The 27,216-nt window shown below is 46.3% G+C and overlaps 2 protein-coding genes across 2 annotated transcripts; both read left to right on the forward strand.

The window, feature by feature from the left end:
- Window positions 1-8,566: 8,566 nt before the first annotated feature.
- Window positions 8,567-10,120, forward strand: LOC109785521 (BTB/POZ and MATH domain-containing protein 1-like). Its single transcript, XM_020344114.3, has one exon. It carries the CDS (start codon window positions 8,640-8,642, stop codon window positions 9,711-9,713), a length of 1,074 nt encoding a protein of 357 aa, XP_020199703.1. The 5' UTR covers window positions 8,567-8,639; the 3' UTR covers window positions 9,714-10,120.
- A 4,955-nt stretch (window positions 10,121-15,075) lies between these two features.
- LOC141026210 (uncharacterized) lies at window positions 15,076-16,662 on the forward strand. Its single transcript, XM_073502206.1, has one exon. It carries the CDS (start codon window positions 15,076-15,078, stop codon window positions 16,660-16,662), a length of 1,587 nt encoding a protein of 528 aa, XP_073358307.1.
- Window positions 16,663-27,216: the final 10,554 nt, after the last annotated feature.

Consider the following 27,216-nt stretch of genomic DNA (forward strand, 5'->3'; position numbering starts at 1 on the left):
TAAGGAAAGAGTATGGTATCTTTGTTTTGATTTTTTACCAATGATTTGAGCAAGTTGGCCTTGGCATCTTTGGCATTCTTTTTAACCTGAAATTCATCTATGAGATTTGGGTTAATGAACCCAATAACATACATTTCTGCTTTTCTGCACTCGACGATCTTCAATCTGCATAATATAGTGAGGATAATTATAAATACATGCAATGAAAGAGCTGAGCTATATACAGAGACTTAATGACAGAAGTAGTACTTACAGACAGTAGCAAGTGACCGTTAATTTATCGAGGGCCTTTTGATTGAAAAACTGGAAGAACTCCTCAAATGGAACAGACAACACATCAATTCCAACGAGGTCGTGCTCCTCTTTAACTCTCAGATACAAAGTATCCGTCCCCCCAGACTCTGCAGGTTTCCATGTAACAATCATGGAATCTTCGCATCATCGTTGTTAGAGATTTTCATCTTTGACGAGAGGCTTCCCGTAATGGTATTTGTGTTCGTCCACCTCCAAGAAATCATAATGTACATCGTCGGGCAGGTAATCATCAAGATTGGTATAACCGGGCACCATCCTCTGATCATTAGCGACGATATCGCTAGACACCTTGAGCGGGGGGCACGATTGGTTCGCTTGTTTGCCGAGCTGGGCAATTTTTTTCCCAGCTCGTCGTTCTGCTAACCTTCGATCACTGACAGTACTTCCCGAAAACTTCGCTTCCTTATATGCTTTTTCAGTAATGCGCTCATAGTTGTTTTTCGGCGGAGACTTTGGTGGTTTCTTCAGGGCATTGATAGTGCGCTTTACTTTCACCGGAGGTGGATGTTTCTTTGCTTTCACCCCTTCAAAGAAATCCTTCACTTCTTTTCTCACGATCTTCGCATTTTCCTCCACGGTCCTCTCGTGTGGTAACTTCTCTAGAGGCGCGAGAGATGGTCCGTATCTGTATTGCCTCCCGCCTCTGGCTATACTGCTAGACGCTGGAGCAGACGGAGCGGCTGCGGCTGTCTTCTTTCGTGCTTGCTTACGAGGCGGAGGAGAAGGAGTACGACGCGCCGGAGCAGCCGGGGCGGCGGCGGGTCTCTTCTGCCCTTGCTGGCGAGGCGGAGAAGGAGGAGGCTGGCTGCTCGGGCGCGCCGGCGCAGGCGGAGAAGGAGGCGGAGTGCCGCCACGCGCCAGAGAAGGAGGCTGAGTGCCCTGATCACTCGCCGGAGGAGGAGGCGGAGGAGGAGGCTGAGTGCCCTGATCACTCGCCGGAGGAGGAGGCGAAGGAGGAGGCGGAGTGCCCCGACTTGCCGGAGAGGAGGAGGAGGCGGAGGCGTCCAGTTCGGAAGGTTGATGAGCTCCTTCCGACATAGGCATGGAGTCTTCAGACAAGAACCCAACCGAGTCTCCCCGTCACCCGTAGGGTGGTCAAGCTGGAGGTCCTCAAATCCTTCTGTGATTTCATCCACCATCACCCTAGCATATCCTTCTGGAATCGGCCAGCAGTGAAAAGTTGCGCCAGGTTCAGAAGGTGCAACAGAGCCAACAGCCGCCTTGACTTTCAATTCCATCCACTGCGTCATAAGGAGGCAATGCTGAGACTCCGTGATAGCATCGACGGGGTAGCTAGCAGGAGCCGTGGAGACAGGCTCCTGAAGCAGCTCCGTGGAAGCCACGCTGCTTCTCCGCTGAGATGGCGGGGTAGCTTCGGGTGTAGCTTCGGCAAGTCGCGTGCTGCGAACTGCGTCTCGTTCCTCTAGCGCTTGTACCCTTGCGTGCAGCGCCTGTAGTTGGGTCAACTCCTTTTTCTTCTTCCTCTCCCGGCGTTTGTAACCGCCTGCGTCGGGAAATCCAGCCTTCCACGAAAGGGAGCCTGGCGTGCCTCGTGTCCGTCCGGGTTGCTCAGGATTCCCTAGGGCCTCTGTGAGCTCGTCGTTCTCTCTGTCCGGAACGAACGTCCCTTGCTGCGCTTTTTCGATATACTCCTGAAGCTTCTCGATGGGTGTGTTCGGCTGCTCGTTGGTCCAAACGCACTTCCCTGTTACAGGGTCCAATTTTCCCCCAACCCCGAAGAACCAAGTCCTGCAACGGTCTGGCCAGCGTCGCGTCTCTGGTTCGATCCCTTTATCAATGAGGTCATTCTCAGCCTTGTCCCACAACGGCCGGGCTTTCAGGTAGCCACCTGACCCCGTGCGATGGTGATGCATCTTCTTTGCAACATTTTTCTTGTTTGTCGCTGACATCTTCGCTGCTCTCTCAGATTTCTTTGTGGTGACAAATGCGGGCCACTGATCTTTGATCTTCTCAAATCGGCTGATGAATTCTGGAGTCTTGTCTTTGTCGACAAACGATGATTTCAGCTCATTCTTCCACCTCCTGAATAGCTCAGCCATCTTCTTATGAGCATAAGCCTTGATCTTTGGCTTTTTAACTGGATTCTCCAGATCCTCCTCTGGCGGGAAGGTGAAATTTTCCTGCAGCGCGGTCCAAAGATCAGCTTTCTGCCTATTGCTGACATAAGACACCTGAGAGTCTTTGTCCTTAGGCTTCAACCATTGCTCGATGCTGATCGGGATCATGTCCCTAACTAGAACCCCGCACTGAGCATTAAATTTTTGCTTGGTCCGGAGGGGTTCAATCGGTTGGCCAGCGCGATCAATTTCGATGATCGTGTACCTTTCATCCGTGCTCAACTTTCTCTTCGGGCCTCGTCTCGTTACCGAAGTGTTGCTCGATCCGGAGGGCTAGAAAAGAAGAAAAGAAGAAAAGAAGAGAGTTAATATGTGTACATACCAAAAACAATTAATGCATCAATTAGCTATAGTCAGCACATGCTTAATTAATTAATATATATAATTGGCCGGACTCCGTTCGGTCACCGGAGCCGTCATAACGGTGTCCTTCCTCCTCCATTCGGTCACCGGAGCCGTCATCACGGTGTCCTTCCTCCTCCATTCGGTCACCGGAGCCGTCATCACGGTGTCCTTCCTCCTCCATTGTTTGATCATCGTCGTAGCCTGCTTCTTCATCCTGTATTTCCAGACCATCGGTGCATGTGTCGTTGAGAAACGACAAGACGGCATCACTTCCATGTGCGATTATCTCCCCCAACACCGCTTCTTTTGCTTCGTCTCGGGGGTGCGGATCCATAGTTTCTTCAAATATTTACAACATGGCAATTATTATTCAAACATGACAGATGGATATATTAGTGACAAACGTAGAACTAGCTAGCTAAGCACAATAAGGAATCATATTAGTGGCCTGGCCTCGACGCTTCTCTAGGGTTTGGGTGGCCTCGGCAACGCTTCACGTTTGTCTAGCTAGTGTCAAAGGATTCAACAAAACCCCTCGGCGTCGACCCCTCGACGACCCTCAAACCCTCGACGACCCTCGACCCCTCGGTGACCCTCGACCCTCTGCCCTAGTTCCCGACCCTCGACCGCTCGGCGATCCTTGACACCCTCATTCCCGATAAAAAAGAAGAAGAAAAAAGAAGAGGAGAAGAAGAAGGAATAGAGGAGTGGAAGAAAAAAGTCTTCCACTCCTCTATTCCTTCTTCTTCTCCTCTTTTTTTCTTCTTCTTCCTCTTCTTATTTTTTCCGACGTCCCATGTCATGTCCGACGCCCCCCCGCCTCATGTAATGTCCGATGTCCCCCTCACTTTAACAAAGAACTACCTTAAAAAAAGACTTGCTTCGCCGCGGGTGCTCAATCGGTGCGACGTGGACTCGGTGGAAACACTTTATGAAAATGCGGTGGTGGCCGGGCCGGGCGGTTTTCTTTTCCTTCTTCATTTTTTCCTTTGTTTTTTCTTATATGTTTGTTTTCGTTTTCACTCTACATTTTCGTACATATGAAAAAAATAAAGTTTCTATACAAAAGTGCACAATTTTTATGAACAAATTACAACATCTAAATTAACTACACATCTAAATAAATATAACTACACATCTGAAATGTTCCTAATATTAAAACTAAACTAAACATAAACTAAAATAATCTAAAAAACATGAAAAAACATCTAAAAATAGCATCTAAAAAACATGTCAAAACATCTAAAAATCTAATATATAGCTGCGGGGCAGGGGCGGAGGGCACGGCGGAGGGGCCGGCGCCGGCGCCGGAGGGGCAGGGGAGGGGCGCAGGGGCGCGGGACAGGGGAGGGGCGCGCGCGAGAGCAGGCTGGTGCTCACAGGGGGCGGCGGGGCACGGTGGGCGGCGCGTCGGGGCCGGCAGGGGTGCGAGGGTCGACGCCGTCGTACGTCAGCGGCGGCGGCGACGACGTTGAGCAGCCTGACAGTGGCTGTGGCGGCGGCGACGTCGAGTAGCCTGACGGCGTCGGTGGCGGCGGCGACGACAAGGTGGAGCAGGGGCGTCGGTCGGCGACGGCGAGGAGGAGCAGGGGCGTCGGGGGAGAAGAAGTGATGGATTTGGTCAAAACTGCTAAGTGTTTTCTTATATACCCAGGGCATTGGTACCGGTTCGTGGCACCAACCGGGACCAATGCTCCCTTTAGTCCCGGTTGGTACCACCAACCGGGACCAAAGGGCTCTTTTCAGCAGCCCAAAGGGCGGGAAGCGGCGGCCTTTGGTCCCGGTTGGTGGCACCAACCGGGACTAAAGGGTGGGCATTGGTACCTGTTGGTGCCAAGAACCGATACTAATGCGCCCCTTTAGTACCGGTTGGTGGCACCAACCGGGACCAAAGGCCCTGTGCTGCCCCGCATCGCGGCCGAAAGTTTAGTCCCACCTCGCTAGTTGAGAGGGGCATGCATTGGTTTATAAGCCCCACTGCCGCACCCCTCTCGAGCTCCTCTCCTTTGCAGGCTTACGGGCCTAATTGTCACTGCTATGCCAAATGGGCCTACTGGGCCTTCTGCGGGCCCGAATCCTGGCCCATTAATGGGTTTCTAGTCGTATTCAGGCCGTGGTGGCCCAGTAGGTGGCAATTTTTTATTTTTTCCCAATTTTTTGTTTTATTTTTTGCTTTTTTTTGTTTCTACTTACAACAAAATACTTATTTATTTTATTTTGTTTCTAATTACTTATTTTTTTGATAATTCTTTTTGCTATTAAAGTTTCTAACAAAAAGGTTCTTTATGAAAATTCTATTTGCTTTTAATGATTTTGAACAGAAAATACTTTGATAATTTTAGTTGCATGAATTTTATATAATTTTAGTAGAGGTTGCTTATAATGTTTTGAACAGAAAATACTTTGATCATTTTAGTTTCCTAAATTTCATTTATGTTATTAAAGTTTATGTTATTTTTTAATTTTGTTTCTACTTATATTTTATTATAGTTTATATTATTTTGTTTCTAATTACTTATTTATTTCATTTTATGATTATTCTTTTTGCTATTAAAGTTTGTAACAAAAAAGTTGGTTATGAAAATTCATTTTGCTTTTAATGATTTTGAATAGAAAATACTTTGATAATTCATTATTTCACCCACGTAGCATGTGCAAGAAAGTAGAGAGGCTTACGGCAAAAACTGGATGCAATTCGTGTACAAAATGGACAATCTCTTTCGAAGTATCAGAGTTTCATACGGAAACTCGTCTGTTACAAAGGGATTTCATTTTTTGAACTTATTTGAACTCCATAGTTTCTCTGTGTTCAAAATGCACCATTCAAAGCCACATCATCAATTTTCAACCCTTTCTGACTTCATTTGTTATTTTTCATGCATTTACTGATTTTTTCAGCTATAAGACCCTGAAATTGAAAAGCACTACAAATGAACTCTGAAAAGGTTGAAAGTTGGCATGGTATCATCATTTCACCCACATAGTATGTGCAAGAAAGTAGAGAGGCTTACGGCAAAAACTGGATGCACTTCGTGTACAAAACGGACAATCTCTTTCGAAGTATCAGGGTTTCATACGGAAACTCGTCTGTTACAAAGGGATTTCATTTTTTGAACTTATTTGAACTCCATAGTTTTTCTGTGTTAAAAATGCACCATTAAAAGCCACATCATCAATTTTCAACCCTTTCCGACTTCATTTGTTATTTTTCATGCATTTACTGATTTTTTTCCAGCTATAAGACCCTGAAATTGAAAAGCACTACAAATGAACTCTGAAAAGGTTGAAAGTTGGCATGGTATCATCATTTCACGCACATAGCATGTGCAAGAAAGTAGAGAGGCTTATGGCAAAAACTGGATGCACTTCGTGTACAAAACGGACAATCTCTTTCGAAGTATCAGGGTTTCATACGGAAACTCGTCTGTTACAAAGGGATTTCATTTTTTTGAACTTATTTGAACTCCATAGTTTTTCTGTGTTTAAAATGCACCATTCAAAGCCACATCATCAATTTTCAACCCTTTCTGATTTCATTTGTTATTTTTCATGCATTTACTGATTTTTTTCAGCTATAAGACCCTGAAATTGAAAAACACTACAAATGAACTCTGAAAAGGTTGAAAGTTCGCATGGTATCATCATTTCTTCTTCAACTAAATTTAACCTCTTGACAATAGGGTCGGTTGGAATTTCCGGTTCAACCACCTCCTACATAAATAAAATCTATGTCACGTTGGTCGGCATAATTGTCATAAACAATAAATGAACCAAATAGTTATAAAAAGATAATATACCACATCCGAATCATAGACAGGACGAGGGTTGACGGGGGCGGATACCAGAACCATCGCACTATATAATAACAAGGAATAATAAAAGTAAGAAAATTAGACAAGTATCTATCTGAAGTAAGAATTTTTTTCTTTCAAAAAGAAGATAAGAACAAAAGGCTCACCACGGTGGTGCCGGCGACGAGATCGGCGCGGGCGATCGACGGCTGTGAAGACGAGGACGGGGCGTGACGGACCGCTAAACCTAGACAAATCTCGGAAAAAATGGAGCTCGGAGGTCGAGTTTCGAGAGGAGAAAGCTTAACTAGTGTGGCTCAGGCATTTCATCGAACACCTCACATGCATAAGAGGTGAGCTAGAGCACCCAAATGCCCTTCCTCGCCGGCCAGCAAAAAAAGAGCACTGTGGAGTGCTCTGCTCGCGGGCGATGGGGTATATATAGGCAACTAATTTGTCCCGGTTCGTGGGTGGAACCGGGACTAAAGGCCCTCCTTCTGTCCCGGTTCCTGCCACGAACCGGGACCAATGGTTGTGGGCCAGGAGCGATGCCCATTGGTCCCGGTTTGTGCCAAGAACCGGGACAAATGGGCCCAGACGAACCGGGACCAATGCCCACGAGGCCCCGGCCGGCCCCTTGGGTTCACGAACCGGGACAAATGCCTCCATTGGTCCCGATTCGTGGAAGAACCGGGACTAATGGGCTGGCCAGGCCCGAACGAAAGCCCCTTTTTCTACTAGTGACACATGCCACCTCATCAAAGGGCCATCATAACATGCATGAATAAAAAAGTTTTCCATTATTACTTGATTCCATGCACACATCCCACCACACCGCATATGCCACCTCATCAAAGGTCCACTCAACATGCATGAAAATTTTCCCCTTATATCATGCCACTTATATTAAATAAATATTTTTAACTCAATAATCAAATATAGTTTATAATATGTATTTTTAGTTTTAATTCGTTTATTATTAATTCAACAATTCATGTCCCATACAATCAAATCACTCAAAACATATGCAATTGATCCTCACAGCAACCCGCGAGGTATTCTCTAATTCTCAACATGTGGCATCCTATCCTATGTTTTTTCAATTCCTATGGTTTTAATTTTCTGCAATCCAAAAAGGACCTAAAATGGGTTGTGGGGAGTGTCAATAAAATTTATAGGAAAAATTATAATCTCGTCTTCTCACCCTAACATGATAAAAGTTTACATCGAGGTCCTTGGACTACTAAACGACCACTGGCGCCGGTTGAATGGGCCACCACCGCACTACTATTGCCGTTACGGTCCCGAAGCCGACCTGATCTTATCGATGATAGTCAATAAGTCTTCGTACACATGCCCCTAAAGATTAGTGCCTCGGATCCACGGTCATCGTCGTTGAACTCAATCGATTAGAAGAACTTGACACCAGATATCGCCATCGCCTATGTGCGACGAGAGACACTAACCTTGTCGTAGCAAGGAGTTAACAAAAATTTACGTCAGAGCTCCGTCGAATTTGTTGCGACGAACGGACTCGAGGTGGATTGAAGCCCGAAAGATGAAGCGCTCATGCGATGACTAAAATCCTAACATATCTATTGGTCGGAGTCGAACACGTATTTTCGCTAGCTTGGCAAGAACTCATATTGGCAATTAGAAGAAAAAAACTAAGAAAAATCATGAATGACAACACACACTTGTGAATTTTGGAAAAGGTACATGATCCATTTTAGTCCGTGCTTAGTAATATAAATATCAAATTTTTTGCAAGTTGTGCTACTTCCATTTTTCTCTTCCCACTTAAAAAATGGTCATATTTATGGTTGTTTGACATTCTTTTCGAAACTCTCAGATGTAAAATTCGTTCCAGCCATTACAGAGGATGACGTGTGGGGCCCAGCCCAGTGGGGATTTGGGCCTTGGCCCTTGGGGGGAAGCTTCCTCTAGAAGCCGCCATCAGTCTCGTCTCCTTTCTCCGTTCCTTCCCCTTTCGCCGCCGCCGCCGCCGCCGCGAGAGCTGCGAGTGCCCGTTCCGCGGAGCAGGTCGGCAATGGCGTCCTCCGGCACCAGCGGGAATTCGTCGAGGTCCGCCATCGTGGCCGACACGGCCAGCGGGCACCACTTCCTCACCATCCACGGCTACTCCTGCACCAAGGACCTTCCCACCGGAGAGAAGATCAGTTCCAGGCGCTTCAAAGTCGGCGGCCACCGCTGGCGCATCGACTACTACCCCAACGGCTCAGGCTCGGCGGTCGCAGACTACGTATCCCTCTCCCTAATCCTCGACGAAGATGTCGCGGCGGGGGTGAAGGCGAAGCATTGCTTCTGCCTCTCTGGGGAGGCGGAGAAAATTCAAGCGGCGCGGCTGACGTCGGCGCCGGTGGTCACATTCTCGTCCAGGAGGTCTTGCTTCTTCAACTGGTACTCGACCTTCATCAGAAGGGAAGACCTTCAGAAGTCCAAGAATCTAAAGAACGACTCGTTCACCGTCAGGTGTGATATCCTCGTCGTCCATGGTTACCGCGCCCAGGACGCGGCGGCGGCGGCTTTCGTCTCCGTGCCCCCGTGCGACCTGCGGGGGGACCTTGGCATGCTCCTCCAGACCGAGAAAGGTGCCGACGTGGTGTTTGAGGTCGGGGGTGAGACCATCGCCGCGCACCGGTGTGTGCTGGCAGCCCGCTCGTCAGTCTTCGCCGCCGAGCTCTTCGGACCAATGAAGGAGGGCAAGGCCGAAAGCGGCATTGTGCGCGTGGAAGACATGGAGGCGGAGGTGTTCAAGGCGCTGCTCCGTTTTGTGTACACCGGCTCATTGCCTGAGATGCGCAAGGAAGAGGAAGATGTCACCTGCCAGCATCTGCTCGTCGCGGCAGACAGGTATGGAATGGACCGGCTGAAGCTGATCTGTGAGGAGAAGCTGTGTGAGTACATTGACGTCAACACCGCAGCGACTATCCTGCTACTATCCGAGCAACACCACTGTGAGGGGTTGAAGAAGGCGTGCTTCGATTTTCTTGCGTCTCCGGCAAATCTGAGGGCCACCGTAGCCACCGACGGCTTACAACATCTTAGCGTGAGCTGCCCGTCTCTTATGGTCAAGCTGATGGCCATGTCCTTGGGGCATTAGCTGAGTGATCCATGTCAGAGTGGTAATGAGCTAGCAGTCTTATACTCGGTACATCGCTACATCTATCCTAATTGGCTATTGAGATGCAAAATGTCACATTTTGCCCCTGTTTTGTCAGTTCATTGCATCTCTTCAACTGTGTGAATTAACCGGGAAGTGCATTGATCAGAGGGCATAGAGTGCTCAGATTTTTTGGCAATGGTAACTTGTGGTTTCAGGTCTTTGTCATCAGATTATTTTGCTTATTTTAGCATTGGGTGCTCCATGGTTTCTGAACATCGTGGTTTAAGGTCTTTGTCATCACTCATCAAACATTGTGCTTATTTTAGCATCGGATGCTCCAGGTTTCTGAACTTTGTTGACCTATGTTATGATCAATTAATTCTTGTGGTACATGATTTCATCTATGAGTATTTTCAGGTATCTGTGCCAATTGAGCCTGAACTGGGCATGTTGATGTTAGTTTTCTTGTTATATTATTTCCCATGCATTCAGGATGAGTAGTGAAGAACACTTGTGCTTGCTCTTTCTCAAGGCGATGTCAAAGTAGTCCCTTATCTACTCTGCGTGTTAATCAACAAGTGAATTGTTATCAGATAGCTTGATCATTTTATCTACACACACTAGTCCTGTAAACTCCTCCCTTTCGCATTCTCTTTGTGCGTCAAATTTCTAGTCGGAAATGAGAAGGAAGAAATTTATTACCAAAAGATTCTGTAGGATATGGTATAATGATCAATACCCACGCCCTTGATGATTTGTGATTTCAGAACAGGGGGCATCATGAAAATCCTCATCAAATCATGAAAATTAGTAGTGCTTCTAGGATAGTGGCTGTAGGTAATGTGTTAAGTAGTACATAATGTTTTGCTTCTGTTTATCAGAGGAGGTGTCAGTTATAGACATCAGGCTGGTTTTATCTTTCATTTCTGTTCTTTCTCACAGAGGTTGCTATGCAATGCATAGTTGATGGATTGAACTTCAACGCCAGCAAAAGATTGAGCACAATGCTTGGTCAAGTTTGAATTTAAATATTTACTTTGTTATTTTGATAACTAGTGTATATTTTGTTATGGACACCCTGGTCCTCATGATAACTCATTTTCTAGTATTGATTTGGTTTTATGTTTCATGGAACAGTGATATTTAAGGTGTATGATATTTTTGGGAAGGCAAAAGTTACCTTCAAGGACCTGGTAGAGGTTTTACAGCATCTAACAGGCTCATCGTTATCAGAGCAACAAAGAGCGTCTCTTATTTTTTTTGAACCTGTATTTCATGGCATAGCACCTTCACGTTGCAATTGCACTTTTACAACAACAACAACAGATGTGACTGTTTCCTTATTTCTTCTTCAAATAATTGGCACCCTTCCGTCATAAACACATAAGTGAGCATACATACTTTTCCGCTTAGTACTGAGTAGTAGACACATAAGTGCAAACTCCTATTTCAGGGCAGCAAACAGGGTTCTTATTTCATACAAATCCTCCATTTCATCGCATAGTACATTAATACGCAAGTAACTGACTGAAAAAACAGAAGACAAATGTGACAGGTCCCTTGGTATTCTAACATGGTCAACCCATCAAGTTAGCTAACTTCTGAAGGGGACCCTGATACTGAGTTGTAGGTTTCTTCATAGCTTCAGCTGTTTGAAGTAACATATGCCTATACTGTGCAAAGATAATACTCGGTCTAATGCAACCTTTTACTATTAGTCAAAAGGAAATTATCCCTTTTGCATTATTATCTTTGTGACTCAAATTCAGGGTCGACACTAGTTGGAAATGAAGAAAAAGAAGGGATTTGTTACCAAGAATTCTGCAGGATATGGTATAACAATTAATACCCATACTCTTCCTGAGGATTTGGTGATTTGGGAACAGGGGCATCATGGAAATTCTTATTAAATCATGAAAATCGGTTTGCTTCTAGGACTGTTGTTGTCGGTAATGTATTAAGTACATGTTCAGGACAGTGTTTTGCTCCTCTTTACCAGAGGAGTTGTCACACTGGTTGAGGCCAGTAGCATTAAATCGTCCAACATTTTCATGGGCTTCATGGGATGCTACCTCAGTTTAGAAAATTAAATAGCCCAACATTTTTCTTTCATGACCTATGTGTGGTTAAGGCTGCCTACGAAAGATTTGCAGCTGTGTATCAGATTAATCATACACCATGCAGTTTTGCCAAAAATAAAATAAAAACGAATACTGTGTTTGCAAATAACTGACACCATGGGCTTCCTCTACTCAAACTTCAAATACCGAAGCTATTTTTTTTTCCAGGAAAACGCAAAGGACCTTTGTGTTTCATTGTATTGAAAAGAGAGAGTTTAATGTTACAGCCCTCCTAGGAGGCAGATTACAGTCCGAGAACATGAACTAATGCACATCCCAGGTTGGGGGCAAGACTACTCTAAGTCCAGCAGCGCCTTCCACAGCCCAAAGTCTGGCCTCCTCCTTGATGCCGTGAACTAGTGTTTGGATGGAAGGGCGCGCGTCGTTGAAGATGCAGTCGTTTCGGTGCTTCCAGATCATCCAGAATGTCGAAGCTATAATAAGGAGATTCATCAGTGCCAGGTATAGACATCAGGCTGGTTTTATCTTCCATTTCTATTCTTTCTCAGAGGATGTATGGTTGTGGACTGAACTTTAAGGATCTTATTCTTTTATTTCTCTCTACCTTCAGCAAAAGGTTGGAAATGAAGAAAAAGAAGAGATTTGTTACCAGGAATTTTGCAGGTATAAGAATCAATACCCATACCCTTGAGAATTTGGTGATTTGGGAACAAGGGCATCATGAAAATTCTCTGTCAAATCATGAAAACCAGTTTGCTTCTAGGATTGTCATTGTTGGTATGTTTTAAGTACATGTTAAGGACAACAATTTGGTTATGTTCATCAGAAAAGGTATCACGTTATTTAAGGCCAGTCTCATTACAAGAAATTTGCGTGGGGTCATGGGATGCTATCTCAGCTCAGAAGTTAAAACATCCAACATTTCCTTTTCTTGTTTTCGATGCAGTCCAGGTTGCCTGTGAAATTGTAAGTCGATCTTCAGGGAGCAGCGAAGCCATTTCATATCTCTACTTCTCTACTCTTATAAAAAACCGAGTTGGTGATGATGGTGTGCCTGCCATCCTGCAATATGGACCGTCCGATCTATATCTGACGGATAGAAAGCAAACTATGACAATTTTGCAAAAAGATACCCGCACCCCTCTCCACATTTGCAGATAAGGACTTCCCTCGTTCATCTTTGTCTCCCACGAGATAAACAGCTCGTATAAATGCATCTTGATGTTCCATGCAACGCATGGGCCTCTCGCTAGTCTTATAAGAACAACAAAGTTGGTGATGATGGTGTGCCTGCCATCCTGCAATATAGGCCGTCCGATTTATATCTGACAGATAGGAAGGAAACTATGGCAATTTTGCAAAAATATACCCACATCCCTCTCCACATTTGCAAATAAGGGCTTCCCTCGTTCATCCTTTTCTCCCACAAGATAAACTACTCATACAAATGCATCTTGATGTTCCGTGCAATGCACGGGCATCTTGCCAGTCTTATATTGAAAGCAACACAAGTGTGTTGTGTTGGTGATCGGTAGTGTCAACAGATACACAAGACTTTGTTCTACGGTTACCAGAATTAATTGATGTGGTGTTGCTGTTTTCTCCATTTGAATCGAAGTCTCGCAGCAGGTACCAGTGGTTCTGCCAGCTCGACCGCAGCGCTAAGGGGTTCCTCTCCATCCCCGAGTTCTCCACCAACCCGCTCTCCCAGGTCCGCAGAGTTTTGGCCGCCTTCCCCCTTTTTTGTATGAACTGATCGACTGCACATGCCGATAGTGATCTTGGTTTTAAGTACTATCCTTGGATTATGCTGTTGCTACACTACATAGCTATGCAGCCTGTGGTGCCCCCCTGCTAGGTTTCGTGCAGATTTCTGCAGCCAAGAGAGGTACTGATTTACATAACCCTTGGTGTTCCTCTGTAAATTGTGGGAAAAAGTGAATTAGGACTCCATCTAGAAGGTGTACTTGAGGGTTTTAGATTGTTTTTTCAGACATATAGCCCCAAGACAAAGACCCAACACTACTGTCAGGCATGTCAGATGTGTTGCTGCGACATTGAGTGTCAGATACCCCAAAAATTCTGGAAATAACCATCTTGATCAGAAATCAACTGATAGTCACCTAGTAGTAAGTAATAATAGTCATAGCTAGGTAACTGAAGCTGATCCATTGTAGTGATATGCCGACCTGTTCAATGCAAATCAGTCGGTGAATACCTTCTTGTTGATGATCATGGTCTATCTCAATGCTATGAAAAGGATTAGCATAAGAACTTTTTTCACAGTTTGTGTTTAAGTCATGTGGAACCTGAAAATTTATTTCATTAACATCACTATGAATGAAAGCATCTTCCACATCTTGTTGGAAAAACGCTCCAGCTTAGTTTAGCTTCAGTAGATGCGAATGTCATCATAGTCTTCAGGATAGGACCTATGATTTAGCAGCAAGCTTCATTCCAGAAAAAGGTAATATCAGTAGTCCATCAAAGTTCAGTGGCCCATATAATTATTTTGCCAAAAATACATGCTGTAGAAGATCGGCTGCTCATTTTCTTTCCCCGTAAAACTTACTACTATCTCATATGCCATATCTCATGCAGTTCTACAAGAGAAAAAATGATTGTTGATTCTTGTTGTTCTATGTTTGACTGTCAAAGCTATATTTTGGAGATTCAGCAATGTCAATTATAGGCATGGGTGTGGTTTTTTGAGCTTTCATTTCTCTTCTTTTGTGCAGAGGTTGCTACGTATGGTTGATAATTTGAACTTTAAAGATTTTGTTTCCTTCCCCTCTACTTGAACGCAAGGGCCAGCCTTCAGAAAAAGATCGAGTGTAATGCTTAATCGTGTTTGAATTTATTGTTTTCTTTCCTTTTGATTTTTGAAACGAGTATATGTTGAGATGGACTCTTTGGTCCTCATGACAACTCATTTGCTGGTATCAGTTTGGTTTTATGCTGCATGGAACAGTGATGCTTAAGGTGTATGATATCGATGGGCAAAGGGAAAGCAACCTTCAAGGATCCGGCAGAGGTTTTACCGGACCTAACAGGATCATCAATGTTAAACGTATACTTGTGTAATTATAACGTTGAGTCTGTAAACTGAGTCCTCTCCTAGATAATATGATCTAGCAACGCTCGTGGCCTGCGTGCGTCTTTTCCAGGAGCGCTTGCTCTCTCCCTACGGGGATATATGTATCTGTACTTTGCAACTCTATTGACTCAGTGAATATAGAAATCATCTCTCCAACTTGGTATCAGTTACCAGACGCACCATGGCCGCGGCCTCTCCCTCCACCGCCGCCGCCACGAGCTCCGCCACCTCCCCCGGCGACCACTCGTCCTCTTCGACGGCGCCTGCTGCGGCCTCCTCCACTGCTTCCTCCCTGCCGTTCATCTTCGGCACCTCCCCCTCTCTCATCAACGGCACCTCCCCCGCCTCGGGCACCCAGTTTGCCCCCCTGTTCAACGCCGGCGTTCCCCCTGCTCCTCCGGCGCCCGCTCCCCACCTTCCCATCTTCCAGGATCACATCACCAACCACATCCAGTTCCTCCTCAACCCCGCCGATCACAACTATCACAAATGGAAGACCTTCCTCATGGTTCTCGTCCGCTACGGCGTCTCCTACCTCATCGAACACCCGCCGCCACCCAATGCTTCCGCCACCTACCTCGAGCTCGATGCCCATGTCGTTCTATGGATCTACGCCACCCTTTCGGACACCATGTGTGATCACGTCATCAGCGCCACGACCACTTTTGCCCTCTGGAACAAGATCCGCGACTACTTCCTTGCCAATCGCGCCGCTCGCTTCATGATCCTCAACCGCAAGTACCGCAACCTCAAGCAGGGTGATCTGTCCGTCTCCGAGTACGCTCGCCGGATGAAACTCCTCACTGACGCTCTTGCCGACATCGACCGCGCCGTCACCGAGGTGGATCTCACCACCCAGTTCCTCCACGGCCTCGACAAACGGCTCGACACGATCCGGGTCGTCCTTGGTGATCAGGACCTGCCCTTCGACACCGTCCTCTCTCGGGTCGTCCTGGCCGAGGAATCCCAGGAGCATCGCGCGGCCGAAGAGAGCGCCTCCATGTTCGCTCTGACGGGTGGCGGCGCCTCTGGTGCCGGCTCCAGCACGGGCGGCCGTGCTCCGACGGATCGTGCCTCAGCTGGTGCTCCGGTCGCTCCTCCACAGCCGTTCCCGCACCCTGGCCGTGGACGCGGTGACCGCGATGGTGGTGACTGTGGTGGCCGTGGCCGCAGTCATGGACGCGGTCGTGGGCGTGACGACAACTCTGGACGCGGCCACGTCGCTCCTCCCCTGACGTCGCCCTTCACCGGCTACTTCGCGCCCTATGGGATGGCGATCCCCTACCCGCGCTCCGACTGGATCCCGCTGAATGCGGCCGGCGTTCTTGGTCCGCGCCCCGGATCCCATGCGCAGGCTTATCCGCTCCTCCCCGCCATGCCGGCGCCAACCGCTCCGTTCCACCAGCATCCTTCCTCGTCATGGGAACACGCGGCCATGCTCAACGCCGCCTACAGCAATGGTGGCTTCTCCTCCGCTCCTGCGCCCGAGTGGTACTTCGACAGCGGCGCCTCCTCTCATGTCACTGGCAACCAAGGTAACCTCACCCAGTCTAGTTATTCATTAAAGCACGTTCCTTCTAGCATACTGGTTGGCAATGGGCACCACTTACCCATCACGGCTACTGGCTCCACTTCTCTTCCTCCCAATGATTTTCGCCTTACCGATGTCCTCGTTTCCCCCTATGTTGTCACTAGCTTAATTTCTGTTCGTCGTTTTACTAAGACAATTCATGCTCCGTTGAATTTTACCCTTGCGGTTTTCTTGTGAAGGATCTTCGAACTCGGAGGGTTCTCATGATCTCCGTTAGCAACGGTGACTGTTGGGGATATTACTACTGAGTATAAACCGGCCAGGAGGGGCCGGGTTATACGCGTAATGAGTTATTCATATTGAAGACCATGAAGACAAGGAGTATGGCGCTTTACGGAGGAGATCTAACACGAAGGCCCAGGGCCCAAAAGCGGATTAGGGCCCATAGACATAAACCGCCATATGATATGTAACTTGTGTTGTAAGATAGGAAAGGGTAGAAACCGAGCCGGACACGTTTATGAGCCGGCCTCGGGATTCTGTAAACCACTGGGCATCAACCTGTGTATATAAAGGGACGACCCGGCGGCGGTTTAGGGACAAGAAACAACAACTCGAGAGCCAGGCATAGCGGATTCGCTCCCTGGTCATCGAAACCCTAGCAATTCCACATCAACTGGATTAGGCCTTTACCTTCACCGCAAGGGGCCGAACCAGTATAAACTCCTTGTGTCCTTTGTCCCGCTTTAACCCCTTTAAGCTAACCCGTCGCGATGGCTCCACGACTAAGTCCTCTCACTAGGACATCTGCCGTGACAAAACCACGACAGTTGGCGCCCACCGTGGGGCTATCGCACGATGGTTTCAAGTTCTTAGAGGGCAGCTTCGAAGGGCTCAAGGGATACGCGGTGGGCCGGATGACCAAGAGTCGTCGCGGCAAGCTCTACATCGACGACGCAGGCTGGGGCCCCGAGGCCGGCTCAATTGAGTACGGGTACCAGGTCCCCTTTGGCGTTATTCATGTTTTCATTGGCAAGATTGGCGAACCGGGCCCTGAGCCGGACATCTACACCGACATCGTCGAAACGGCTCAGCGTGCGAGATCTGCCCGGGTTCAGCCTGCCATGAAGCGTGCCTTCGTGGGAGTCATCCATGGAGCGGAATCTGAGGTTAGAACGGCATCTGGTGGTGAAACCGTCGTTTACTCTGATGATGAGTCATCTACCGGAGAGACCGAGTCATTGTACCAACTGCAAGATGGCCGGCTTGGGGGCTGTTCCGATGGCGACAGTATTCCGGACCCCTTCAATCTGCCGAGCCGGGTTGCGCTCTTCATGACCGGTACACAGCCTGCGCAGCACTCTTCGACTGCAGCCGCGATGATCTCCGGGTCAGCAGCGGCGACAGCAGCCAGGGCAGGAGGCCCTGCGCGACCACCAGCTCAAGTTTTGTCCGACTTATTTGACGCTTTGGCAACGCTACTGGCGGCAGAAGTTATCCCGATGAATCAGTATGAGCATAACGCGGAAATCGCAAAGGTGAAGGATCAGATAACTCAAGCCAAGGCAGACCTGACAGTTGAGGACACCAGGATGGCTGCAGAGCGGGCTGAGTTGGATGCACAGGCTTACCGGCTATGTTGGATCAGAGCGCGTCAAATGATGTCATGAGGAGAAGGTACTGATCTCACCTGCTCCAGTTTATGAGGCAAGGAATCTCTTTAACACGCCAGGAGCAGGAACCAGTAACCAGCCAGTGGTAAACCGGGTGGAGGCACCTGGAACGGGGGCGCCGGTTCAGCCACGCACGATGGATCCCCCTCGTCAGAATGTCCTTGTTGGGGAACGTAGTAATTTCAACAAATTTCCTACGCATACGCAAGATCATGGTGATGCATAGCAACGAGAGGGGAGAGTGTGTCCACGTACCCTCGTAGACCGAAAGCGGAAGCGTTAGCACAACACGGTTGATGTAGTCGTACGTCTTCACGATCCGACCGATCAAGTACCGAACGCACGACACCTCCGAGTTCAGCACACGTTCAGCCCGATGATGTCCCTCGACTCCGATCCAGCCGAGTGTTGAGGGAGAGTTTTGTCAGCACGATGGCGTGGTGACGATGATGATGTTCTACCGACGCAGGGCTTCGCCTAAGCACCGCTACAGTATTATCGAGGTGGACTATGGTGGAGGGGGGGGGGCACCGCACACGGCTAAAAGATCAAACGATCAATTGTTGTGTCTATGGGGTGCCCCCTGCCCCTGTATATAAAGGAGCAAGGGAGGAGGAGGCCGGCCCTAGGAGGGGCGCGCCAAGGGAGTAGGATTCCTACTCCTAGTTGGAGTAGGTTTCCTCCTTTCCTAGTCCAACTAGGAGAAGGGGGGAAAGGGGGGAAGAGGAGAAGGAAGGGAGAGGGGGGCCGCGCCCCAAACCCCTTGTCCAATTCGGACTGAGCTTGGGAGGGGCGCGCGCCACCTCCTGGCTGCTGCCTCTCCTTCCCACTAAGGCCCATTCAGACCCAATACTTCTTTCCCGTATTCCCGTAACTCCACGGTACTCCGAAAAATACCCGAATCACTCGGAACCTTTCCGATGTCCGAATATAGTCGTCCAATATATTGATCTTTACGTCTCGAACATTTAGAGACTTCTCGTCATGTCCCCGATCTCATTTGGGACTCCGAACTACCTTCGGTACATCAAAACACATAAACTCATAATATAACAGTCATCAAACTTTAAGCGTGCGGACCCTACGGGTTCGAGAACTATGTAGACATGACCGAGACACGTCTCCGGCCAATAACCAATAGCGGAACCTGGATGCTCATATTGGCTCCCACATATTCTACGAAGATCTTTATCGGTCAAACCGCATAACAACATACGTTGTTCCCTTTGTCATCGGTATGTTACTTGCCCGAGATTCGATCGTCGGTATCTCAATACCTAGTTCAATCTCGTTACCGGCAAGTCTCTTTACTCGTTCTGTAATACATCATCCCGCAACTAACTCATTAGTTGCAATGCTTGCAAGGCTTAAGTGATGTGCATTACCGAGTGGGCCCAGAGATACCTCTCCGACAATCGGAGTGACAAATCCTAATCTCGAAATACGCCAACCCAACAAGTACGTACCTTTGGAGACACCTGTAGAGCACCTTTATAATCACCCAGTTACGTTGTGATGTTTGGTAGCACACAAAGTGTTCCTCCGGTAAACGGGAGTTGCATAATCTCATAGTCATAGGAACATGTATAAGTCATGAAGAAAGCAATAGCAACATACTAAACGATCAAGTGCTAAGCTAACGGAATGGGTCAAGTCAATCACATCATTCTCCTAATGATGTGAACCCGTTAATCAAATGACAACTCTTTGTCTATGGCTAGGAAACATAACCATCTTTGATTAACGAGCTAGTCAAGTAGAGGCATACTAGTGACACTCTGTTTTGTCTATGTATTCACACATGTATCATGTTTCCGGTTAATACAATTATAGAATGAATAATAAACATTTATCATGATATAAGGAAATAAATAATAACTTTATTATTGCCTCTAGGGCATATTTCCTTCAGTCTCCCACTTGCACTAGAGTCAATAATCTAGTTCACATCACCATGTGATTAAATACCAATAGTTCACATCACCATGTGATTAACACCCATAGTTCACATCGTCATGTGACCAACACCCAGAGGGTTTACTAGAGTCAATAATCTAGTTCACATCGCTATGTGATTAACACCCAAACAGTACTAAGGTGTGATCATGTTTTGCTTGTGAGAGAAGTTTAGTCAACGGGTCTGCCACATTCAGATCCGTATGTATTTTGCAAATTTCTATGTCAACAATGCTCTGCACAGAGCTACTCTAGCTAATTGCTCCCACTTTCAATATGTATCCAGATTGAGACTTAGAGTCATCTGGATCAGTGTTAAAACTTGCATCGACGTAACCCTGTACGACGAACCTTTTTGTCATCTCCATAATTGAGAAACATATCCTTATTCCACCAAGGATAATTTTGACCGCTGTCCAATGATCTACTCCTAGATCACTATTGTACTCCCTTGCCAAAATCAGTGTAGGGTATACAATAGATCTGGTACACAGCATGGCATACTTTATAGAACCTATGGCTGAGGCATAGGGAATGACTTTCATTCTCTTTCTATCTTCTGCCGTGGTCGGGCTTTGAGTCTTACTCAATTTCACACCTTGTAACACAGGCAAGAACTCTTTCTTTGACTGTTCCATTTTGAACTACTTCAAAATCTTGTCAAGGTATGTACTCATTGAAAAAACTTATCAAGCGTTTTGATCTATCTCTATAGATCTTGATGCTCAATATGTAAGCAGCTTCACCGAGGTCTTTCTTTGAAAAAACTCCTTTCAAACAATCCTTTATGCTTTGCAGAATAATTCTATATTATTTCCGATCAACAATATGTCATTCACATATACTTATCAGAAATGTTGTAGTGCTCCCACTCACTTTCTTGTAAATACAGGCTTCACCGCAAGTCTGTATAAAACTATATGCTTTGATCAACTCATCAAAGCGTATATTCCAACTCCGAGATGCTTGCACCAGTCCATAGATGGATCGCTGGAGCTTGCACATTTTGTTAACACCTTTAGGATCGACAAAACCTTCTGGTTGCATCATATACAACTCTTCTTTAATAAATCCATTAAGGAATGTAGTTTTGTTTATCCATTTGCCAGATTTCATAAAATGCGGCAATTGCTAACATGATTCGGACATACTTAAGCATAGATACGAGTGAGAAACTCTCATCGTAGCCAACACCTTGAACTTGTCGAAAACCTTTTGCGACAATTCTAGCTTTGTAGATAGTAACACTACTATCAGCGTCCGTCTTCCTCTTGAAGATCCATTTAATCTCAATGGCTCGCCGATCATTTGGGCAAGTCAATCAAAGTCCATACTTTGTTCTCATACATGGATCCCATCTCAGATTCATGGCCTCAAACCATTTCGCGGAATCTGGGCTCATCATCGCTTCCTCATAGTTCGTAGGTTCGTCATGGTCAAGTAACATGACCTCCAGAACAGGATTACCGTACCACTCTGGTGCGGATCTCACTCTGGTTTACCTACGAGGTTCGGTAGTAACTTGATCTGAAGTTACATGATCATCATCATTAGCTTCCTCACTAATTAGTGTAGTAGTCACAGGAACAGATTTCTGTGATGAACTACTTTCCAATAAGGGAGCAGGTACAGTTACCTCATCAAGTTCTACTTTCCTCCCACTCACTTCTTTCGAGAGAAACTCCCTCTCTAGAAAGGATCCTTTCTTAGCAACGAATATCTTGCCTTCGGATCTGTGATAGAAGGTGTACCCAACTGTCTCCTTTGGGTATCCTATGAAGACACATTTCTCCGATTTGGGTTTGAGCTTATCAGGATGAAACTTTTTCTCATAAGCATCGCAACCCCAAACTTTAAGAAACGACACTTTGGTTTCTTGCCAAACCACAGTTCATAAGGTGTCATCTCAACGGATTTAGATGGTGCCCTTTTTTTTAACGTGAATGCAGCTGTCTCTAATGCATAACCCCAAAACGATAGTGGTAGATTGGTAAGAAACATCATAGATCGCACCATATCTAATAAAGTACGGTTATGACGTCCGGACACACCATTACGCTGTGGTGTTCCAGGTGCCGTGAGTTGCGAAACTATTCCGCATTGTTTCAAATGAAGACCAAACTCGTAACTCAAATATTCTCCTCCACGATCAGATCGTAGAAACTTTATTTTCTTGTTACGATGATTTTCTACTTCACTATGAAATTATATGAACTTTTCAAATGTTTCAGACTTTATGTTTTATCAAGTAGATATACCCATATCTGCTCAAATCATCTGTGGAGGTCAGAAAATAACGATACCTGCCGCGAGCCTCAATATTCATCGGACCACATACATCAGTATGTATGATTTCCAACAAATCTGTTGCTCGCTCCATTGTTCCGGAGAACGGCGTTTTAGTCATCTTGCCCAAGAGGCATGGTTCGCAAGCATCAAGTGATTCGTAATCAAGTTATTCCAAAAGTCCACCAGCATGGAGTTTCTTCATGCGCTTTACACCAATATGACCTAAACGGCAGTGCCACAAATAAGTTGCACTATCATTATTAACTTTGCATCTTTTGGCTTCAATATTATGAATATGTGTATCACTACGATCGAAATCCAACGAACCATTTTTATTGGGTGTGTAACCATATAAGGTTTTATTCATGTAAACAGAACAACAATTATTCTCTAACTTAAATGAATAACCATATTGCAATAAACATGATCAAATCATATTCATGCTCAACGCAAACACCAAATAACACTTATTTAGGTTCAACACTAATCCTGAAAGTATAGGGAGTGTGCGATGATGATCATATCAATCTTGGAATCACTTCCAATACACATCGTCACTTCATCCTTAACTAGTTTATGTTCATTATGCAACTCCCGTTTTGAGTTACTACTTTTAGCAACTGAACCAGTATCAAATACCGAGGGGTTACTATAATCACTAGTAAAGTACACATCAATAACATGTATATCAAATATACCTTTGTTCACTTTGCCATCCTTCTTATCCGCCAAATACTTGGGGCAGTTCCGCTTCCAGTGACCAATTCCTTTGCAGTAGAAGCACTTAGTCTCAGGCTTAGGTCCAGACTTGGGCTTCTTCACTTGAGCAGCAACTTGCTTGCCGTTCTTCTTGAAGTTCCCTTTCTTCCCTTTGCCCTTTTCCTTGAAACTAGTGGTCTTGTCAACCATCAACACTTGATGATTTTTCTTGATTTCTACCTTCGTCGATATCAGCATCACGTAGAGCTCGGGAATTACTTTCGTCATCCCTTGCATACTATAGTTCATCACGAAGTTCTACTAACTTGGTGATGGTGACTAGAGAATTCTGTCAATCACTATTTTATCTGGAAGATTAACTCCCACTTGATTCAAGCGATTGTAGTACCCAGACAATCTGAGCACATGCTCACTAGTTGAGCGATTCTCCTCCATCTTTTAGCTATAGAACTTGTTGGAGACTTCATATCTCTCAACTCGGATATTTGCTTGAAATATTAACTTCAACTCCTGGAACATCTCATATGGTCCATGACGTTTAAAACGTCTTTGAAGTCCCGATTCTAAGCCGTTAAGTATGGTGCACTAAACTATCAAGTAATCATCATATTGAGCTAGCCAAACGTTCATAGCATCTGCATCTGCTCCTGCAATAGGTCTGTCACCTAGCGGGGCATCAAGGACATAATTCTTCTGTGCAGCAATGAGGATAAACCTCAGATCACAGATCCAATCCGCATCATTGCTACTAACATTTTCAACTTAGTTTTCTCTAGGAACATATCAAAAATAAAACAGGGGAGCTAAACGCGAGCTATTGATCTACAACATAGATATGCTAATACTACCAGGACTAAGTTCATGATAAATTAAAGTTCAATTAATCATATTACTTAAGAACTCCCACTTAGATAGACATCCCTCTAATCCTCTAAGTGATCACGTGATCCAAATCAACTAAACCATAACCGATCATCACGTGAAATGGAGTAGCTTTCAATGGTGAACATCATTATGTTGATCATATCTACTATATGATTCACGCTCGACCTTTCGGTCTCAGTGTTCCGAGGCCATATCTGCATATGCTAGGCTCATCAAGTTTAACCTGAGTATTCTGCGTGTGCAAATCTGGCTTGCACCCTTTGTAGATGGACGTAGAGCTTATCACACCCGATCATCACGTGGTGTCTGGGCACGACGAACTTTGGCAACGGTGCATACTCAGGGAGAACACTTTTATCTTGAAATTTGGTGAGAGATCATCTTATAATGCTACCGTCAATCAAAGTAAGATAAGATGCATAAAAGATAAACATCACATGCAATCAATATAAGTGATATGATATGGCCATCATCATCTTGTGCTTGTGATCTCCATCTCCGAAGCACCATCATGATTACCATCGTCACCGGCGCGACACCTTGATCTCCATCGTAGCATCGTTGTCGTCTCGCCAATCTTATGCTTCTACGACTATCGCTACCGCTTAGTGATAAAGTAAAGCATTACAGGGCGATTGCATTGCATACAATAAAGCGACAACCATATGGCTCCTGCCAGTTGCCGATAACTCGGTTACAAAACATGATCATCTCATACAATAAATTTAGCATCATGTCTTGACCATATCACATCACAACATGCCCTGCAAAAACAAGTTAGACGTCCTCTACTTTGTTGTTGCAAATTTTACGTGGCTGCTATGGGCTTAGCAAGAACCGTTCTTACCTACGCATCAAAACCACAACGATAGTTTGTCAAGTTGGTGCTGTTTTAACCTTCGCAAGGACCGGGCGTAGCCACACTCGGTTCAACTAAAGTTGGAGAAACTGACACCCGCCAGCCACCAATGTGCAAAGCACGTCGGTAGAACCAGTCTCGCGTAAGCGTACGCGTAATGTCGGTCCGGGCCGCTTCATCCAACAATACCGCCGAACCAAAGTATGACATGCTGGTAAGCAGTATGACTTATATCGCCCACAACTCACTTGTGTTCTACTCGTGCATATAACATCTACGCATAAAACCTGGCTCGGATGCCACTGTTGGGGAACGTACTAATTTCAAAAAATTTCCTACGCATACGGAAGATCATGGTGATGCATAGCAATGAGAGGGGAGAGTGTGTCCACGTACCCTCGTAGACCGAAAGCGGAAGCGTTAGCACAACGCGGTTGATGTAGTCGTATGTCTTCACGATCCGACCGATCAAGTACCGAACGCACGGCACCTCCGAGTTCAGCACACGTTTAGCCCGATGACGTCCCTCGAACTCCGATCCAGCCGAGTGCTGAGGGAGAGTTTCGCCAGCACGACGGCGTGGTGACGATGATGATGTTCTACCGACGTAGGGCTTCGCCTAAGCACCGCTACAGTATTATCGAGGTGGACTATGGTGGAGGGGGGCACCACACACGGCTAAAAGATCAAACGATCAATTGTTGTGTCTATGGGGTGCCCCCCTGCCCCTATATATAAAGGAGCAAGGGAGGAGGAGGCCGGCCCTAGGAGGGGCGCGCCAAGGGAGTAGGATTCCTACTCCTAGTTGGATTAGGTTTCGTCCTTTCCTAGTCCAACTAGGAGAAGGGGGGAAAGGGGGAAAGAGGAGAAGGAAGGGAGAGGGGGGCCGCGCGCCAAACCCCTTGTCCAATTCGGACTGGGCTTGGGAGGGGTGCGCGCCACCTCCTGGCTGCTGCCTCTCCTTCCCACTAAGGCCCATTAAGGCCCAATACTTCTTTCCCGTATTCCCGTAACTCCCCGGTACTCCGAAAAATACCCGAATCACTCGGAACCTTTCCGATGTCCGAATATAGTCGTCCAATATATCGATCTTTACGTCTCGACCATTTCGAGACACCTCGTCATGTCACCGATCTCATCCGGGACTCCGAACTACCTTCGTTACATCAAAACACATAAACTCATAATATAACCGTCATCGAACTTTAAGCGTGCGGACCCTACGGGTTCGAGAACTATGTAGACATGACCGAGACACGTCTCCGGCCAATAACCAATAGCGGAACCTGGATGCTCATATTGGCTCCCACATATTCTACGAAGATCTTTATCGGTCAAACCGCATAACAACATACATTGTTCCCTTTGTCATCGGTATGTTACTTGCCCGAGATTCGATCGTCGGTATCTCAATACCTAGTTCAATCTCGTTACCGGCAAGTCTCTTTACTCGTTCTGTAATACATCATCCCGCAACTAACTCATTAGTTGTAATGCTTGCAAGGCTTAAGTGATGTGCATTACCGAGTGGGCCCAGAGATACCTCTCCGACAATCGGAGTGACAAATCCTAATCTCGAAATACGCCAACCCAACAAGTACCTTCAGAGACACCTGTAGAGCACCTTTATAATCACCCTGTTACGTTGTGACGTTTGGTAGCACACAAAGTGTTCCTCCGGTAAACGGGAGTTGCATAATCTCATAGTCATAGGAACATGTATAAGTCATGAAGAAAGCAATAGCAACATACTAAACGATCAAGTGCTAAGCTAACGGAATGGGTCAAGTCAATCACATCATTCTCCTAATGATGTGATCCCGTTAATCAAATGACAACTCTTTGTCTATGGCTAGGAAACATAACCATCTTTGATTAACGAGCTAGTCAAGTAGAGGCATACTAGTGACACTCTGTTTTGTCTATGTATTCACACATGTATCATGTTTCCGGTTAATACAATTATAGCATGAATAATAAACATTTATCATGATATTAGGAAATAAATAATAACTTTATTATTGCCTCTAGGGCATATTTCCTTCAGTCCTGTCGCAGCACGTCTCGACGCCTCTGGGTCATTACTCTAACCCGTTGGATAACATAGTCGCCGCCGCTTCACGATTGGCGGCTCTCCCGATCGAAGGCGATTCCCCGGTGGCGGTTGAGACACGACGGGCTAGAGAGCTCCTTCAGACAGCCTTGACTCAGCAGCAGTCTTACTCATACAGCCGCGAGAGGATTCATTCCACTCCCCGCGCAAGCCAGAGTTACAGCAGGCGTATTGATGAACCGGCTGTGTCAAGCAGTGCGCGGAACCGTAACCCGCCTCGAGGGCATAACCCGGCGGGCGGTGGTGCTAACGCTCAAGATGTGGTGGATCATAGTAGGGCACGTCGAGAAGCCGAG

Source organism: Aegilops tauschii, chromosome 6 (genome assembly GCF_002575655.3).
Source record: "Aegilops tauschii subsp. strangulata cultivar AL8/78 chromosome 6, Aet v6.0, whole genome shotgun sequence".
Lineage (NCBI taxonomy): Eukaryota > Viridiplantae > Streptophyta > Magnoliopsida > Poales > Poaceae > Aegilops > Aegilops tauschii.

Bases quoted from the DNA above. Each gene is read 5' to 3' on its own strand.
- LOC141026210 (XM_073502206.1), top strand. From the start codon at position 15,076: ATGGCCGCGGCCTCTCCCTCCACCGCCGCCGCCACGAGCTCCGCCACC.
- LOC109785521 (XM_020344114.3), top strand. From the start codon at position 8,640: ATGGCGTCCTCCGGCACCAGCGGGAATTCGTCGAGGTCCGCCATCGTG.